Below are 18,682 nucleotides of genomic sequence, written 5' to 3' on the forward strand. Positions count from 1 at the left end.
TGCTCAATTTTCAATAAAGAATAAAGCATAAAAAAAGGAATAAAACATAAATGCTCAAGAAAAAAGAAAAAAAATCACAGAAGAAAACTGGTGAATTGTCATGACTCTTTGGGGTCTCTTCTGAGGCTTAGGTCAGAAATTGATTTCAGATCCATTCTTGAAGGTCAAGTGACCTTGTCTGTTTAAACAGAATATAAAACATCTGTCCGTTAATTATCATTTTCAAATGTGGTAGTAAAATAAAACAAGTTAAGATTGACAACCAAGATCCACTGGCTTAAATTCTGGCAAATAGGATAAACAAAACTAAATAGAATTGTAGTTGAATTATTTAGTGTACATACCGATATATGTTATTTATTGCTGTGTCTGTTTTAAATATTTCCCACTAATCTAACAGTAAAATGTGTAAACTTTTGGGGTCCCAGAATTCTCTCTCAAGGTGTTCTATTTTTCAATTTAGGAAATTAACAAAATACTTAAAATTAAATGGACCCAAGGTTAATAATCTTATTTTTTAAATATAATGGGACCTACCACCAGGACAATTTTTCAGCTTTTGATAAGACATTGTTTGAAAAATGTAAAGAAAAATCTTTTGATAAGCACATTTGATTCTGAAATATGGTTAGAGATGAAATAGTTGCAAAATTCTGGTTGAAAAATATCATCACACTGGTTTTCAATAAACACTGTAATCAAAGTGTAATAAATATTTTGCTACACATGTTATTTATATATAGATTTATGGCAAGTTCAGTTTATTGCTATAATAATGATGATAATAGTGACAGCATGCTGTCCTATAAAATGATCCATCATCAGTAGGAAATATGTTTAACACTGTATTTTCTCTTGAACTTGGGGCTCCTACTGATCTACTATGCTCTGTTAGTTCTTTTTGTGAAAAAAAAAGAAAAAAAAACTAGCATTTCCAAACTATTGGCAAGATCAGAAAAGGTTATGTGAGGTCTAGATTTTTGCAACAATAGAAGACCTAACTAATGCAAATCCCTGTTTTGTCAAGCAGAAATTTAAAGCAAATGAACTAAGGAATCATCCTCCAAGTGGAGGGCAGCTATTGTTTTTATAGCAGTGAACTTGAAACTCAATCAAGGAAACTGGTTTTATTATGGAATAGCCACATATAAAAACTAACGTACCAGGTCACATTCATAAATAGGACCTCTCTCAGGACCTATTTATAACAGGGTATATGTTTCATGAAGACAAAGGTCAGATTTTAGTTACCATTGTATGCTAAAGGAGGCATTCCTAGCATATAATAAACACTTGATAAATGTCTGGTAAGCTCATAAATGAATGAAATTAATCATAATACAGTCTAAACTGTCTACCTTAGAACATTCTAGGTATCTTGTCTGTCACTGTTTGGGTAACGTCTCTTTGGTCATTGGAGGGGCGATTCTAAAATTATAACTCATCTTCCTAGGCGTATTGTTTTCTTATTGTCTTATCTCTCAACTCCAGGTCATTTATAAAAATGCGAACCAAAACACAGATCTGCTACTATTGATGCCCTGCTTAAAACCCTTCGATGGCCTTACAAGGCCCTCTACAATCTGGAACTCTGCTTTCTAGCTTCACTTCTAGTTACTATCTGCCTTCTCTCTCTCCATCCAGCTGTACTTTCTTTCAATTTCTTGAGTAACTCACACTTTCCTTTGATCCTGAGCCTTCGAACATGATGTTCTTTCTGCTAGAAATAGTCTCTTCCCACATTTATGTGGTTGACATTTTTAAAGTCAGCTTAAAATTCCCATTGTCTTATACTATTGTAGCCCCTTGTATTCCCTTTATTGTAATAGTCCTCAGAGTATCCCTGTGTTTCCCATTTGAAATAGGTATTATTCATTCATCTGTAAGATCAGTGAAGTTCCTATGCATCTTCTGTTTTCTTATTGCTGTTTAAATTGTGCATTCAGAAGCATGTTTGTTCAATAAGTAATTGCCATTCAATACATATTGTTATCCTATAACATATTATAAATTCCATCAGTTTGTCTAATCAGTAATTCCTATAATACTTTGTACTTTTTGATTTACTGTTTACAAAACCCCCTTTGCTCACTAGTCTCATTTTATCTACAAAGTAAGCTTGTGAGATAATCATAAAAATATTATTTTATATATAATTCATGTAAAATACATATAAAATTTGAACTTCTTAAGGTAAATGGGTTTTCCAAAATGAAACAGCTAATAATTGTATGTATTAGATCTAGAAATGTCAATCTTCTTATTCTTGGTCTAGTTTTGTTTCTACTACAATCTGGTATATCAAAGAAGAACTGTTCTGTATGTAGTTCCCAAGCTTTCAGAATGATCCTTCATTGTGGATAAATGTCATATTATTAGGCTGTTCATGATGACTCAGTGTAGTGATGAACTTTTAGAACTTTTAGATAACACTTCTACAACTCTCTATTTTTTAAGGATATTATATACATATATGTATGTATGTGTATATATATATATATATTTAATTTCAGTAATGTACAGTGTTTTATTAGTTTCAGGTGTAAAATACAGTGATTCCACAGTTCTATACATTACTCAGTACTCATCATGATAAGTGTATTCTTAATCCCCTTCACCTATTTTACCCTTCTCCCTACCGAGCTTCCCTCTCTTGTAACCACTGGTTTGTTCTCTATATTTAAGAGTCTCTCTCTCTCTCTCTCTCTTTTTATACAACTCTGAGATCAAATTTCTGAGACCAAAGGTCAAAAAGCCAACAAAATGACCATTTGGTTCTGTTAAAAAAATACTAAATTTGTTGACTGGATGATGGTCATTCTATGTATTTATTCTGTTGCTATTTTATCAGCTCTTTTTCTCTTTCATCAATACCATCATCATCACCCTACCTTGTGAACATATATCACTGAATTAATAATTTCAGTTCAGACACATAAATCATAATAAAGCATTTAGAAAAATAAACACAATTTTCTAAATTAAAGACCTACATGTTTAAAAGTTCTTTGGATGTTTTTTTTTTTTTTTTTTTTTTGCCTGCAGAACTGTGTTTCTTATATTAAACTGAAGGTAAAAATACTCAAAATACTGAACTTTATTTTTACTAATACTTACATTCAAGAGAATATAAGCACCTTTAGGATTTTTTAACTTGGATTTTTGATCTGAATATCTAAAAAATGCTTTATTACACATATTCATTTGTTCAATGATATCTATTGAGAGTATACTATATACCAGGTTTGGTTTGTTTCTTTGTTTTAGGTACTGAGATTACAGTAACCAAAACCAACATAAATTCCAGCGCCCGTGGAATGAACATTCTTAGAATAACTATAAGACCAAGAAAAATGAACTTCTCAAAGTCTGTGGTGGTCAAATGTTTCAAATAATTGATACGATTGTGTTGTCTAATAAATGATCAAATGAGTAAATCCTTGTAGGGTTTCTCATTAACTTTAAATAAAAGGCCCTAAGCACAAAAGAAAATTACATGTGAATTATCAAGATCAATGTATTTATCTAAAGAGTATATAATTATGTCATTGCTTCTTTTTTTCAAGATGAGGTACTGAGTCAAAGCAGATGAGTATGGCTAAATTTACTTGTTTTCAAAACATGTATAATTTCTCCTTCACTTTGTATTTGCAATTAATTTAACAAGATAGGTGGATGCTAAGTGACCATAATCAATGATACTTCTTCAGTAACATTATACATTGAAAGCATTTCTGCATGTAGAGAAAAGAGGTGTTGCCTCTTCCCGGAATGAGAAGTAATCTCCTCACATACAGTTCTATTCCTTCATTTAAGACTCTTTTTACGTTATTTATAGCTGTGTAATTAAATGCAGAATACAAAATGTAATATTTAAAATTTTTATTGCATATTTGCAGAACAGATTACTAAGTTAGAGAATTATTTTTGAATATAGAAATAGTAAATCAGTAAGGAGTAAGGAGTGAACATAGGGTAATGCCTGCTGGGCAGTAAGAGGCCTGTTTTATTTTATTTGAGGTAATACGGGACCATAAAAAAATCATATTGATTTTTGGCAAACTATAAATAAGATTTTAATTCAATGTTACCTTGATATTGTGGGTTCAATTAAAGAGCCAGTTCTCATTTTCAATTGGTCAAGTTCAGATCTCAGCTTTTCAATTTCTTCTGCTAATCTTTCCTAAAAATCAAAGATGTTTGACTCAGAAGATATGCATATGCCAAGAATACCAACATTCAATTATGATAAACCAAGCTATCAATCTTAGTGGTTTTTTAAAAATGGAAAACTGATGGATATATTTTTATTGCAGGTCATTAGACATGACAGCAAAATATGCCTCATTTTCCCCTTGTAATGAAAATGTGAAAAGCACAAATCAATAGAAAGTTATCTAAACATTAGTGCCTTGAAGATGTTTTATAGAGTAGTACTTTAGATTGTTGAGACAAAAATAAACACAGAATAACATGCTATGCTTAAAACTTCACCATCAATGAACTGAACTCAATATATGAATGGTCATATTTCCTAGTACAACTAATATCAATTCTTTTGATCTTTATTTCTTGGCAAACACTTTCATGGTCATCAGTTAGTTCATTTCTGATGAAAAGATGTGTCAAAAACTCCTAAAGTTTGTTTTGCCATTAGTTAGTTGGGGTTAAAAATAAAAAATACAAATTTTACTTCCCTAAAAAAAATTATCTACATTGTATTGCATTCATTAATCCTAAATTTTTGCAAACATATAGGAATACTAAGATCATGACTAGCTATGTATACATCACTTCAAAATGCAAAGTCATAATCATAGCAGATTAAAAAAATAAAGAAAAGGTCTTATTCATGAAGAAAAGGACTTTGATTATTCTATAAGGGTTGTAATACACATGATGAAGGAGAAAGAAAATGGATTAAAAAGATGAGGAAAAGTGGGCAACTGGGTGGCTCAGTCAGTTAAGCGTCCAACTTCAGCTCAGGTCATGATCTCACGACTCGTGAGTTGAATCCTCACATTGGGCTCTGTCCTGATAGCTCAGAGCCTGAAGCCTACTTTGGATTCTGTGTCTCTGTCTCTCACTCTCTGCCTCTCCCTCACTTGCGTTCTCTCTCTCTCAAAATAAAGATTAAACAAAAAAAAGATGAGGAAAAGAGTCATCACCTGATATAAGTTAAAATTGTGAGCTTGATATTGGTAGAATTATTTGTACACCTGAAAATTTTCTCAGATTGTCATTACCAGTTTCTGTCCATAAATCTTCAATATAAGGGTCACCTAATAGTCCTTAATTAAATGCATATGTAAGGATTTATTTTGTTTTCATGATTATAACATTTTATAATGTTGTGAAAGTGTAAATATGTCCTTCTAGATTTCCTCTTACTGTTTTTTCCCGTCCCAGCAGCCAATGCTTGACATTTTACTTGATTCATACTTCGTTTCTCACCATACTTTGTTGTTAATGTGGCTTTCCCAATATTTCTCTTATCTGCCCTTTTTATTCTTACTAACATCATCCTACTCGACACCTTTTTAAGTTTTTTCCTGAATTACTTCACCAGCTTCCACAGAGGCGGTGCTCCCTTCAATCTCTTCCCTACACATTTCTCTTTTAGATGTATCATTTAAAAAAACACATATGATCAAATAAATTATTTGCCTAAAATGTTAAATGATTTCTTATTGCATTCATTAATCCCTTTGTTTGTTATTTCCACATACACACATAGGGCACCTCTATTGTGCTATGCCATAAGATAAAGTAGTAAGATAAAAAATTCCCTGCCCTCCTATAATTTATAATCTAGTAAACAAGACAATAAACAGTCTATAGGATGTTGGTAGGAAAAAGAAAATAAGAGAAGCATGGAAGACCTCTCCAATAAAGTGCTATTTGAGCAAAAACCTAAAGAAAGGAAGGGAGTTAAAAAAAAATAGGGATGTCTTAGGAAAAGGTTTAGCAGATACAAATGCTCCCTAGTGAGAAGGAGTATATTTGCTGAAGGAGAGGGCAAGGAGGTCATTGTGGCTGGGTTGGACAGTAAAGAGAAAGACAGATAGGGAATAGACATAGAAATGTTTTGGTTGCAGGGCTTGGGAAGGGTAGTCCTAAAAGGCCTTGTCAACCATTTTTAAGTCTTTGGTTTTTACTCTGAGTGAGGTAGAAAATGACTGGAGGATTTTTGAGCAAAATGGTGACATGATCACTCCTGATGAATGAGACTGGGAGGGAGGGAAGAAAGATATTACTGTCTTTCCAAAAACATAGGCAAGAAAATTGTGGCTTGGACAATAGCAGTGTTAGAAAGAGACTGGATGGATTTGGGTTATATCTTGAAGACAGAACTAACTGAATTTGCTATTGGACTGAATATGGAGTGTGAGATAAAGGGGTCAAGAATAACTCCAAGGTTAACCTGGCTAAGAGGAGAAGTTGTAATTTACTGAGAGGACTACTGCTGGCAGTGGTTGAGGTTGGTGGTGCTGGTTTTGGGGGTGGGGGGATTGAACCTGTGAACATTTGAGTTGCCCAAGTGTCCAAATAGAGATATTGAGTTGGCTCTTAAATACATGAACTCTCTCAGGAGAGAGGACCCAGTTGGTGATCTAAATTTGGAGGTGCTCAATTTATAGATGGTTTTAAATCCATGAGATCAGAAGAGCCTCAACTCAATGAGTGAACATCAGAAGAAATTCAAAACCAGTCCTAGGAATTTCAAATTTTAGAGATCAAGATGATGAGAAACAACAAGAAGAGGTTGAGTACACAGGAGATTTGGCTAATGAATGACTGTCAGTTATAGAGAACTGAGTGGAAATTTCAGAAGTTATAGGAGATGTAGTTAGATTAGGAAATATGTTTAGCTGTGTGGGATGATATTCAGAAATGAGGTATGACCTGGGATTTGCTTCCTCTAGTTACTGGCGTGAACAAGGGTGCAAAGCATGGAGTGATTAGTACTGTTAGTTGCTTAGGCAGATTGTTGAAGCTACAAGGTTTGGGTAGGTGGTGGGGGAGTGGGTTCTGGGGATCTTGCCAGGAGCACACAGAGCTTTGGAAAACATAACATTGCATAATAGGATCAAGTCCAAAATCCACAATCTGGGCGCAACCTAGTTCTTTAAACACATACCAGTCACAGCAAACTTCTGGTAAATCAGCAAATCAACCATCTTTGTTTTCTCTGTGCTCTCACATAGGCTCTGTCCTCTGCCCTACCCTTGCCTATTTGGCAAGATCTTTTGTGCCTTCAAGAGCCTGATGAAATGGCATCTCCACTCTGTAGACTTTTTTTAAAACTACTTCAGAAAGAATTAGATGCTATCTTCTAGGGACCATATTGTATTGCCACAGAGAGATCTATCTTTCAGATCATATATACTCTGACTGTGGGGCCACATAGTTTTAAATTAAAATCATAATATGTAGAATTTAGTGGGGCTAAATGTACAGTTTTCCTTTTTTTTAAATCTTTCTTCTCTCATCTTTTCCAATACTTTCCATATACCATACTGTTCCCAGATATTCCCTCCTCTCACTCCGTCTCTTCTGTCCCTTGCTTCTTCTCTCTCTCTCTTCTCTTTTGTTCAACACACATTTGTAGGTCACTTTTTAAGTCAATAATTTTATATTACATTATTTTCCTGTGCTAAACAAAATGAAATCAGACAAAATTGCTAACAAAAATTTATAGGTGGGGCACCTGGGTGGCTCAGTCAGTTAAGTGTCCGACTCTTGATTTTGGCTCAAGTCATGATCTCATAGTTGTTGGGATCGAGCCCTCCATCGGGCTCTGTATTGATGGCATGGAGCCTGCTTGGGATTCTCTCTGTCCTCTCTCTGCCCCACCCCTGCTCTCATGCTCTCTCTCTTTCAAAATAACTAATAGCCTTAAAAAATATATAGGCTAATGAAGAAGGAGAAGATATATTAGCAATTACAGCTTTTAACATTTCATAATTTGGTCCTTATCTGCCTCTTATATAATATGTCCTATAACAGGAATAACTGATTCCAGCCAAACTGTTATGCTATTATTTTTTTAAAAAATTAAGAAAATTTTATTTTAGAGAGAGAGAGAGAGAGAGAGCAGGGGGAGGGGCACAGGGAGAGAAAGACAATCTGAAGCAGGCCCTGCTCCCAATGCAGGGCTTGATCCCATAACTCTGGGGTCATGACCTGAACAGAAATCAAGTCGGACGCTTAACTGACTGAGCTACCCACGTGCCCCAGGTTATGCCCATCATTATTTAAGAAATGAAACTCCCTACCACTCCTGCCTCACACAAAGCACTGGCAATCATGCCACATGCACTGTATTTGAAAGGCTTGTAACGTATTCTTCCCTTTCCATAGAGCTTTGTCAAGTGACACCTCCCTGAAGCCTTATTTATAGCAGCACTATATGGTAGTCTCTCCTACCTGTAGCTCTTACTATATATTTCACTCCTTCGACACTTGGCATCTGTTCCTCTGCAACTTGCTGCTTTGTCAAAGGTGTGTTCTCTCTCAATTACATTTTTCAGCTACTTTGGAACCAGGATCATATAGCAAACAGCACATGTAATTCAGCACAATCATTGTGCATGATATTTAATATATGTCTGCTTAAATGATATCTCAAACTAAATACAAATTAGTTTACTCCACTTGTGTAAAGCACAAAAAGTCAAAAGCATTTTTTTTTTTTTTTTTTTTAGAAATAAGACAGTGATTATCGTTTAGGATAAGAGTAGTAATTGTATTTGAACAAGAAGGGGGCTACAAGACTTGATTTTCAGTGTGTTTGGTTTATAAAAATTTATCAAGCTCTCTAGATATGTACACTTTTCTGGATGTATAATACAAAAGTTAAAATTGTTTTAAAAAGGTAGCATCCTAAATTTATTTCTTATAAAATTTATTTTACAATAACACATTTGTCAGTCTAAAATAGAAAAATGGGTAAAATGTAAGTTTCCATTATACCTTGTCATGTAAAGATTCTTCCAGATTCTTTCTGAAAGTTTCTGATTCTTGAATTAAAACATTCTAAAGAAAAGAAAGAAAAATAATTAACTAAAGAGAAAATAATTGAATATGTAGATTAATGTTTTATTGCTCAAGAATCTTCTTTGATTCCTTCTCTTTGATTCCTTCCTTGGTGCATCTATTTCTTGGTTTCCATGGAAACCACATTTAAATAGAATCCTTAAACATAATACCTTAACATTTAGAAAAATACATAATTTAAATGGGAAATGTTATTTTATAACACTTGGACCGGCAAATGGAATAAATATTATCTTCTAAGCTATATTTTCTTCTTCTCAGTGTTTTAAAATTTGAAATAATTAGGTTACTTTTAAAATGAGAAAATGTGAGTAATAAACTCAATATTAGCCAAAGGTATTACAGATAAAGGATTCAGATGAACTCATTTTTATCATCTGAGGAAAAAAATAATTTATCAGATCCTATTTCTGGAAAGTTTAATTTCTGGCCTTCTATTTCAAATACAGAATAAATAATTTCCAATAAAGGTTAAATCATTAGAGAAATATGAATGAAATTTTAGCTATTTACAAAACTGTTACATCTCATGACATGTAGAAATAAGCTGCATCATAGAAATTATTTTTAAAATTTTGTCATGAAGTGATTACTATCGTAAAAGCTTTATGCTTTTTTATATTACCACAAAGCATGATTTTTAAAAATGTATTTTTTCAAATTTAATTTTAGTAAAACTAAACTAAGAGTGTAGTGATTGGTAAAGTGGCCATGCATTTGGAGTTGAATGGAAAGAAGGCATGCCTTATCACTTTGTAATGAAAGTTAGCCAGTCTACTTTAACAATTTCAGGGGAGTATTTTTTTCTATTTTGGTTTATTGTCTGGGTCAGGGGAAAATGTCTAGCTTAAGTAGTGACTGGCATTCATTCTCAATTTCCAAAATGATTTGTCCATCTGGGTTTTAGCCCCTACCTTTGTATCTGCTCTGAAATCGGCAACCAGCTCATGTAACTCGTGCTGGTGTGGTAGTTGCCAACTATCAACAAGACACATAGCATTGTGAATGACATTGCACACTGTAAAGAGGCAATTTTTGGAAATGACGCAGCTGAAATTATTGCGTTCCTAAACTGAAGTAGGATTAGTTCTATTGGTAATATAAATTCAGTTACTCATTTTGGCTTTTAGACAAGCAGTAGATTTAGTTACTCGAAACATGTGAATAGTTCAATGCAAGACAGCCCCAAAATAATCCATTTTTGTCTTATTGCTCTTTTTTTCACACCAGGTGAAGAATAACTAAGTATTTTCACCACAAAATACATTTTAATACATTTATCTATATGATCATGAGAATATGCAAGATTTACATACCATGCAGCACTTTTACTCATTTAAAAATTTATCTTACACATTTTTACAGAAACTACTCGTTTACTTCTAAGACTATGTCATATATACTTAAGGAAAATAAATGGATCATCCGACCAATACAATAATTACAGCAGGGTATAAAACAACTATGCCCTTAAGAACATTGATAAATATTCATGTGATTCTACTCTTCTGTCATTTTACCTTCTCCTCTAGGGCAGCCATTCTTTCCTTTAAATGTAGTTGTAAGCGTTCATTAGATTCAGTCAGAAGTCTGTCCACCGTATCAGATAATCTTTTGTTGTGCTCCTCATTCATTTTCTCTCTTTGCCTAGCCTTATATTCAAGAAAAAATAAATAAACTTGACATAACAATCATTTAAAAAGCACTGGGTTTGTTTTATATTTTCCTAGTTTAAAATTGGATTCCATTTTATGTCTGGTGTGATTAAATTGGCAGAACCTTTTCTTTTTTCCTTTAAAATGCACAGAGCATATTCATAAGATTTTAAATATAACCTATCATCAAGAAAGACATTCATTTCTTACATGCCCATAGACTGATGATTGAGGGGAGTGGTTCTTAATATACATACTCTTTGAAGTTCTTGATTTTTCTCTTCAAGTTGACCTTCTAGATGTCTCATGCGTTCTTCAATGTTTCCATGTCTCTCTTCAGCCTGTTAAGAAATATGAAATATGTACCTGACATGTAAGATTTGATTAACACTTTACCTCTAAATAAATTGAAATAAAATGTAAAGCAAGCTACTACCAACCGCAAATGTAATTTTCAAAAAATAAACTTTTTTTAAACAGGCAGCTGAACAGCATTGCTTGAAATGTGTCAGCTACAAAGGCCTGTTACATCCAAGCATCAGCAAAACATTGGACTTATTTATGAGCAATGAAATCAGCCAAATGTAACATGCAGACTGTGCATGGTTTGAACACAAACCTGCCATTGTCCAATCTTAAGCTCCTGAAGCACTGAACTGCACAGATGGTTGATTATCAATAAATAAAAATAACATAATTTTTATAAATGAAAAGAAAAACTTAGATGGATTCTATTTAGCAATAGAAAGTAAAGTCCAGTAGGACTACCTTCCTACGTATGGAGATCATTTCTTGTAGTTTAGCTTCCATAACATATTGATAATCATCAGATGAGGTAGAAGAGGTTGGATCAGACTAACAAGTCAAGGAAAAGGAGAGGGACAAAATTGAAAAATCAGAACTAAAGACACTGACACTGAACAGAACATAGCACAGAATGCTTAAAAGAAAAATGTGACAGCAAATTTAATACTTTAATAGACAGAATTTTACATGGAAAGAACTACACTGATATCTGGTGAACACGATGCAGTCAATGGTTATAAATGAAAAACAATGATATGCCCAAATAAAAAGCTACCAACCTAAGGTATGGAAGGTTAGTGACGGCTGGCGATGAAAGACTACTATAGAATGAATTAAAGCAACTCTGAAAGAGTCATGTAATAGTTGGAATTATGGGAAACCAAACACTAGAATATGTCTCTGATAGATTGTTAAATGTTTTGTATTTTGGTTTGTTTGTTTATCATATTACTAAAAAATAATGCAAACTGTGTGTCTCAGCGTTGAAGTGTATGCTAGGACAACGACCCAGGTGAAATAAATTTGGAAAAACATTTATTACAAACCTAACACTGTAGACATCAAGACAAACTAAGCCACAGGATTAATTATTATGGGTATTCTCCAATTCCAGGGTTGAGTTTCCTCAGCAACAGTGACGAGCTGACAAACTGACTTCTGGTCTCTGAATACAAGTGTGTGTAGTACCTGGTCTAGTACCCTGGCACCTATTCTCAGATGTAGTCTTAATTTGACATTGTAAATGAAAGCGATTAGAAGTCCTCAAATTATCAAGGTGACAATATATTGTGAGGACAAGAATATGTATTTACAAACTCTCCTGAATGACACTAGGAACCACTCAGAAACTGTTTCTACATTGATTTGTTGCCATGGAAACAAAATAGCGCCCTAAAGTGAACAGGCAGCATGGTGCCTTTGTCAGCTAATATTTGCCCAGTGCCAGGATTCGTTACATGTCTTGGAGGTGATTGTCAGGTTATCACAGACACAGAGTGTTAACACATGTGACATTGCTGATAGCTGAATTGTATTAGTATGTTATGCACAGATTACATGTAAAGTTAAATCAACATTTTGATCATAATTACAAGTATATATAACATCAAAATTATTCTATGTTAGATCTATAAGATTTAACTCCAGAGCATATTCCATTACATCCTCTAAGTTTATTCTAAAACAGTGAAACTTACTTTATGCAAATATAGGACTATATATAAATATGTCATGCAGTACCTGAAAAGAAATAGTAGCCTATTCATGTATTGGCTCACACACATATGTACTATTTTATGCAACAAATTCCAACTAATCTATAAAATAAACATTTAACATTTAACTGGTGTACTTATATAGATTACAACTCAATATTTACATTTGTAAGATTTTCCTTTTGAGATTCTTGTTTCATAAATGGGGAAAATAATGAAGAAATAACAAATAACCAATTTCTCTCCCCAAATTTCCAAGCAGAAGAAACACAGAAAGCTACCATAGTTCCCAAATGTCACAAAATGGTTTTCTAATATCACTTAAAACCTAGAATTCAAATAGGAATATAGTAAATGGGTCAAAATGTTGTTGAAATGATATCATCTAAATTCATTAAGATATCTGTAATCTCTCAAAAGTACATTTTAACATGCAGTTGGTGGTGTAAAAATTAATCAGGTGACTGATTCAAGGTAGTCAAAGCATGAACATTTCAATTTCCAAAGCTGTCTCTTTAAAAACACAAGCCCAGTAGGTCTTCCCAAAGGTCCTTAAAACTTCTACCTCTTTCCATCTTAACTATTGAAAACATACTAAACATTGTAAAAATTCACTTAAAGATTGAGCAAGAATTCTGTCAAGTTTAAATTACTTTGTTACTGTTGATATGTTTTACTGGTACTAAAAATGAATGAAATACCTTATGGAATTCAATACGAATTATGTCCTTGCTGAGGGAATATGCACTTTAATTAAAGAAGGAAACATAATAAATCATAAAATTGGGATTCCAAAGTCTTTATTGGTTAATTTTGTGTATACTTGCCATAGCCAATGTTAACATTTATCTGTAGCCACTCCTCAATATTTCTGACTTTCTAAAGCCTTAAATGAGCTTTCCTTACCTATCTATACACACACACACACACACACACACACACACACACACACACACACACCTTATCAACCACGGAATAGATTCAGACATCATTTCTAAACAAAAACTGGGATCAATTTCAATAGTATTGATTTATGTTCATCTTAGCCTTGTGAAGACTATAGTTTAAGTAATTAGTGTAAATACAAAAGTCACACAAAAACAATCTATTTTTTGTACTCCTTGATGGGATACAGGGCTTATCTTGGTTTCACTCTTTAATATGACATAGGAACATTTCAAATGAGCTACAGTTTAGAGGAAATTATAGGCAGAAATGGCTTTGAGAAAAACATGAGTAGATTTTGAAATGGGGAAGATATAAAAGTCAGATAGGGTGGGGCAAAGAGAAGAAAACAATAGGTAGCAGATAATAAAAACAGAAAAAATATATATAGGCCAAATAAAATGCTTGAAACATTATTTAGAATGCCATTCATAATATAGGAGAGGGAAGCCTAGGTTTAAGCTAAGCAGAAATCTTTTTACTTTAGTATCAAAAATAGTAAGAAGTAGAAAAAAATTATGATGATCAATAACAGTGAGATCCTGAAAATATGGAAGTGATAAAAATATATAAATAAAACTGGTTCTAGTGATAGTCCCTAAAAGTGTCTGAACAGAGGAGAAGAAAAAGTACAAGATCATTGTAGCCATAAAACTTGGGAAAACAAATGAAAGAGCATCTTCAAAAGTTATAAAAATGTTACAAGCATAGGGAGTGTGCTGAGGATAAAACCTCTTCTCTAGACGTGTATATTAAATATGGCAATAATCTAGAAACTCTGTAGTTGAAATAATGGTGTTGATATAAACCTGAAGCGAAAGCAGCCTGAAGAGAAAGCAGTAAAAAAGAGAAACACAGTGAACTCTAGCATTTTTAACACTTCTTAAGAAAGATGAAACTCTACTGAAAAAGGAGGAAATCAAAAGGATTCAGATGAAGTGAAATTTTAGCAATATATTATTAGTTAGATGTAAACTGAAGAAATTATTTTGGGTACATGAATGAAAGTATGTATCAAAAACAAGTAAGAGCCCCAGAGAAAAAATGAGGGGAAAAAAGATAAGACACCTATTTAAAATTATTTTTTTATATTCTAAATTAAGGATGCTTAGGGATATATACTTTGAAGCCTCGTAAGTCAAGTATTATATTTTAAAGTATGTTTTGTCCTCAGTCCATCAGAAGTTAATTAGGAGCAATTATTTGGTGAATTTTAAATTGTATTATTTTGGAAGAGATTCCAGACTTTCTCGTATTTTACTCAGGATAGTATTGATGATTATTTTACACTAAAGTTTTACAAAATTATTTTTATTATTTAGTCATTCACTTAGCTCCGGAAAATAGTTCAGTTCAATAACTCTATATAAGTTCATGTTCTTCAAATGAAGAGCCTTAGTGTGTGTGTGTGTGTATATACGTACACACACACACACACACACACACACACACACACACACACACACACATATCCTTATCCATATTTGAGTAATTTTAAATGTGTTTGCAAGAAAAAATAGAATATTACCACTATATTTGCACATTTTTATATAATTTAGAGATTATTTCTCAAATTAAATGATAAATTTATCTTTATTTGAGAAAGCACACATTTCTAAAATTGCCAGAAGGGTTTATGGTATGTCTATGACTATAGAAAGATCCAGATTGTGACATTATCCTAATCACACTAATGTTTTATTCAGCTGGTTATTCCAATACTCTGTAGACAAGCAATTATTCCAAACCTTTCTAACCCTGCTCTACTTTGCAAATATTTGTCTTTTCACTACCTGACTAATTATCTTATTTTAACCAATAGGCATCAGTCTACTTTTCCTCTTTAATTATTTACTTTTTTGGGAAAGCAAATATGTGTGTGCCCACTTTTGTATTGCTGTATTGACTGTTTTGGATAGTCCTAATGCCAGAATTTGTAACCTGTAGTTCATATATCTGTCTTACCCATTTATTAGGTGCATGGAAAATGTAGCACTGAGCAATGATTGCATGAATATCTAAAATGTTTGTACATTTTTGAACTGATATTAAAAGTAAAACATGCTTTTAGTGAGCAAAGCTGAAGTTTTGTTGTACATATACACTTTGAAGCACTGTCCTTTCCATTTCACTGAGAATGATAAGTCATTTTTAACATTATAATGGTTGCAAAATTTACAATATGTGTATAATTGTAGAATTTGACAGCCATAACATGGCAGATAATTTTGAATATTCCTCAGGTTATTATTGAATTTAATTGGTTCAGAAGAAACTGTAACTATTAAAACCACTTTCTATTTAGTAACTTTAGAATTTAGACTATTGCAAATCTAACTTCCAACTGCTAACAAATGTTTTCATATATAGTCAGAAAGGAACTGCTTATGATATTTCCTACATTTTTAATACCAAACAACTTCTGTTAAGGCTATTAAGTTATTGCAACTTATCTATATACATATTAAATTTCATCATTATTTGTTTATATTCAGTGATTATTCTAATGTTCAAATATTATCATGGAAAATCAACCATCAGGATACAAAATTTTGTTTTTGCTAACGTTTACATAGGCAAAGGTATCATCACATTCATATGTAAATCATTCATGTCAGCATAAATAAGATCTATAATATGAAAAACTCATCTAAGTAACAAACCAGTATAATAAAGACGAAATAAACTTAAATTTCATGAAACCTAAAGACAATCTATAGATTCCATTTGGATCACTACTCCTTTTTATGAGTGTATCTAGACTGACTAATTGTTTTATGGCAATACCTTTGTCAGAGCTGCAATTCTCTGAGCCAGTTCAGCCTCTACTTCAGGTAAGGTCTCAGCTTTCCTCATAGTCTGCTGCAACTTTTGCTCAGCCAGCTCAAGACGTTCTTGTAACTGCCTGTTCTTCTCTTCCATCTGAAACAGGGATGGAAAAAGAGACACTTAAAGAGTCCCAGTAAGGATAACAAACACCAGACACTAGGGTTTCTGCCATTATTCTAGATTTAAAATCAACCACACTTACTGTGCAAAGAGATGACTGTACTCATGTTTGTATATGTTACTTACTCACATTCCTTAATAAAATTCAGCACATTACAAAAATAGAAAAGCTCTTACCAATGGCAGCAAAAAGAAATAAAAGTTACTAGTGAATATAAATGTGGACATGTGCAATATAACTCAACGCTAAGGTTTCAGACGTACCATGAGAGCATATTATTGAAAATTATAGTATTAACTGGAGTGAGAGATGAAATGTAGCACAATGACTAACAGCCCAAGATCTAGAGATAGGGTTAACAGGACTTTTTTCTCTGAAGGGCCAGATAATAAATATTTCAGATTTTGTGTATCATTTAGTCTCTGTTCCAACTATTCAGTTCTACTGTTGTAGCACAAAAACAGTCATAGAAAATGATTAAATAAATGAGTATGGCTATGTTTCAATAAAACTTTATTTATAAAACAGCTATAGTTGTTGGCACATGGGCCATAGTTTGTCCAAATATGGAGCTCTGGAGCCAAATAGACTCTGCTCTGGAGCCAAACAGACTTGGCCTTCCATTAAGAACTGGCATTTTCCAGATGTGTGACATTGGTAAAGTTTTTATGTCTCTGAACCTTGATGCCTCGGTATAATAATTGTGCTTCCTTCACGGGTGGTGGTTAGATTTAAGTGAGGTAATTGTTAACTGCTTAGCAGTGTCTGATTCATGTCTAGACCCAAAGTAAATATTAGTAATTATTTTTATTATTATTAAGACATATTTGTAAATTACATGCTAGAAATCACATCTGTTGAGTCAGTTCCATTCTAAATTTTAGAGAACAGTTGAATGCCAAGAAATACTGTATTTTATTTACTCCGTATTTTGTTAGAATGGTGAGAGCACACATGGACCAGAACAAAACCAAGATAAGATACTCAACCTGCCGTAGGATGGCCTCTTTATTTGCTAACTCATTTTCTAATTTATCATTCATGTCATGTATGGAGGTAGATTCTCTCTGAGCACTGAGGTAACGTTTCTCAAGGGTTGTGATTCTTTCTTCCATATCTTCCTTCTGTGCCATGGCCTACATTCAAAATAATAAATTAATTAAAATCAGATTTTCACAGAGTTTAATGTATTGTCTTGTTATTTAAATAAAATAGTAAGATACAAAGATTACCATTTTCTTGAAGCAATATTCATTCCTTTCTTTTTATGGAAAGCATGCCAAATTTCATGTGAATTTTCCCAATTTACCTGTCAGAATTCTTTTTACATCTTGGGTTAACAAAAAGTTCCTCTCTCTGAGAATGGAATGGAGTACAAGAAACTGCCTACTGTAGAACTGGCATTAGAAAAGAAGTGGCAGATAAATTAGCTCATTATACAGTAGAGATAAGTACAATTATGGGTACAGTTGTAAGCCATAAAATCAGTAAAATGGTGGCTACCATTCCAAACTGCAAATCAATCTTCAAATAAGGATAACCAATATCACCAGTATCCTCATCTACATATATAAGTAAGAGTAACCCAGTGTTTAAAAAAGGAGGCCAGGGGTGCCTCTGTGGCTCAGTAGGTTGAGTGTATGACTTCAGCTCAGGTCATGATCTCAAGGTTAGTGAGTCTGAGCCCGCATCAGGCTTGCTGCTGTCAGCACACAGCCCGCTTTGGATCCTCTGTCCCCTCCTCCTCTGCTCCTCCCCCACTCACGCTCTCTCTCTCAAAAATGAATAAACATTTGTAAAAAAAGGAGGCCCCAGAAAAGTAAATTAGAGCCATATTCACAAATGAATTGACCAATTGACTTGGGAACTTAACCATTTTCCTTGTTACATATATTCCAATTAAAAAAAGACTTTTTTTAATGTTTTTATTTATTTTTGAGAGAGAGAGACAGAGCACAAGGGGGGAGGGGCAGAGAGAGAGGGAGACACAGAATCAGAAGCAGGCTCCAGGCTCTGAGCTGTCAGCACAGAGCCCGACGCGAGGCTTGAAC

General features: G+C 33.3%; 1 protein-coding gene across 21 annotated transcripts in view; it reads right to left on the reverse strand.

Moving 5' to 3' along the window:
* PPFIA2 (PTPRF interacting protein alpha 2) overlaps positions 1-18,682 on the reverse strand; it is a 477,637-nt gene that overhangs the window by 95,953 nt on the left and 363,002 nt on the right. For 11 of the 21 annotated variants that reach the window (XM_045464340.1, XM_045464359.1, XM_045464346.1 and 8 more), the window contains 7 exons: positions 17,621-17,767; positions 16,469-16,603; positions 11,484-11,570; positions 10,973-11,056; positions 10,581-10,712; positions 8,977-9,039; positions 4,092-4,183 (listed from right to left, as the gene is read on the reverse strand). In XM_045464340.1, coding sequence (XP_045320296.1) covers positions 4,092-4,183; positions 8,977-9,039; positions 10,581-10,712; positions 10,973-11,056; positions 11,484-11,570; positions 16,469-16,603; positions 17,621-17,767 — 740 coding nt within the window. The remainder of the gene's footprint in view (positions 1-4,091; positions 4,184-8,976; positions 9,040-10,580; positions 10,713-10,972; positions 11,057-11,483; positions 11,571-16,468; positions 16,604-17,620; positions 17,768-18,682) is intronic. The other 10 variants (XM_045464362.1, XM_045464361.1, XM_045464352.1 and 7 more) reach the window with 1 other exon arrangement.

This window comes from Leopardus geoffroyi, chromosome B4 (assembly GCF_018350155.1).
Source record: "Leopardus geoffroyi isolate Oge1 chromosome B4, O.geoffroyi_Oge1_pat1.0, whole genome shotgun sequence".
NCBI lineage: Eukaryota > Metazoa > Chordata > Mammalia > Carnivora > Felidae > Leopardus > Leopardus geoffroyi.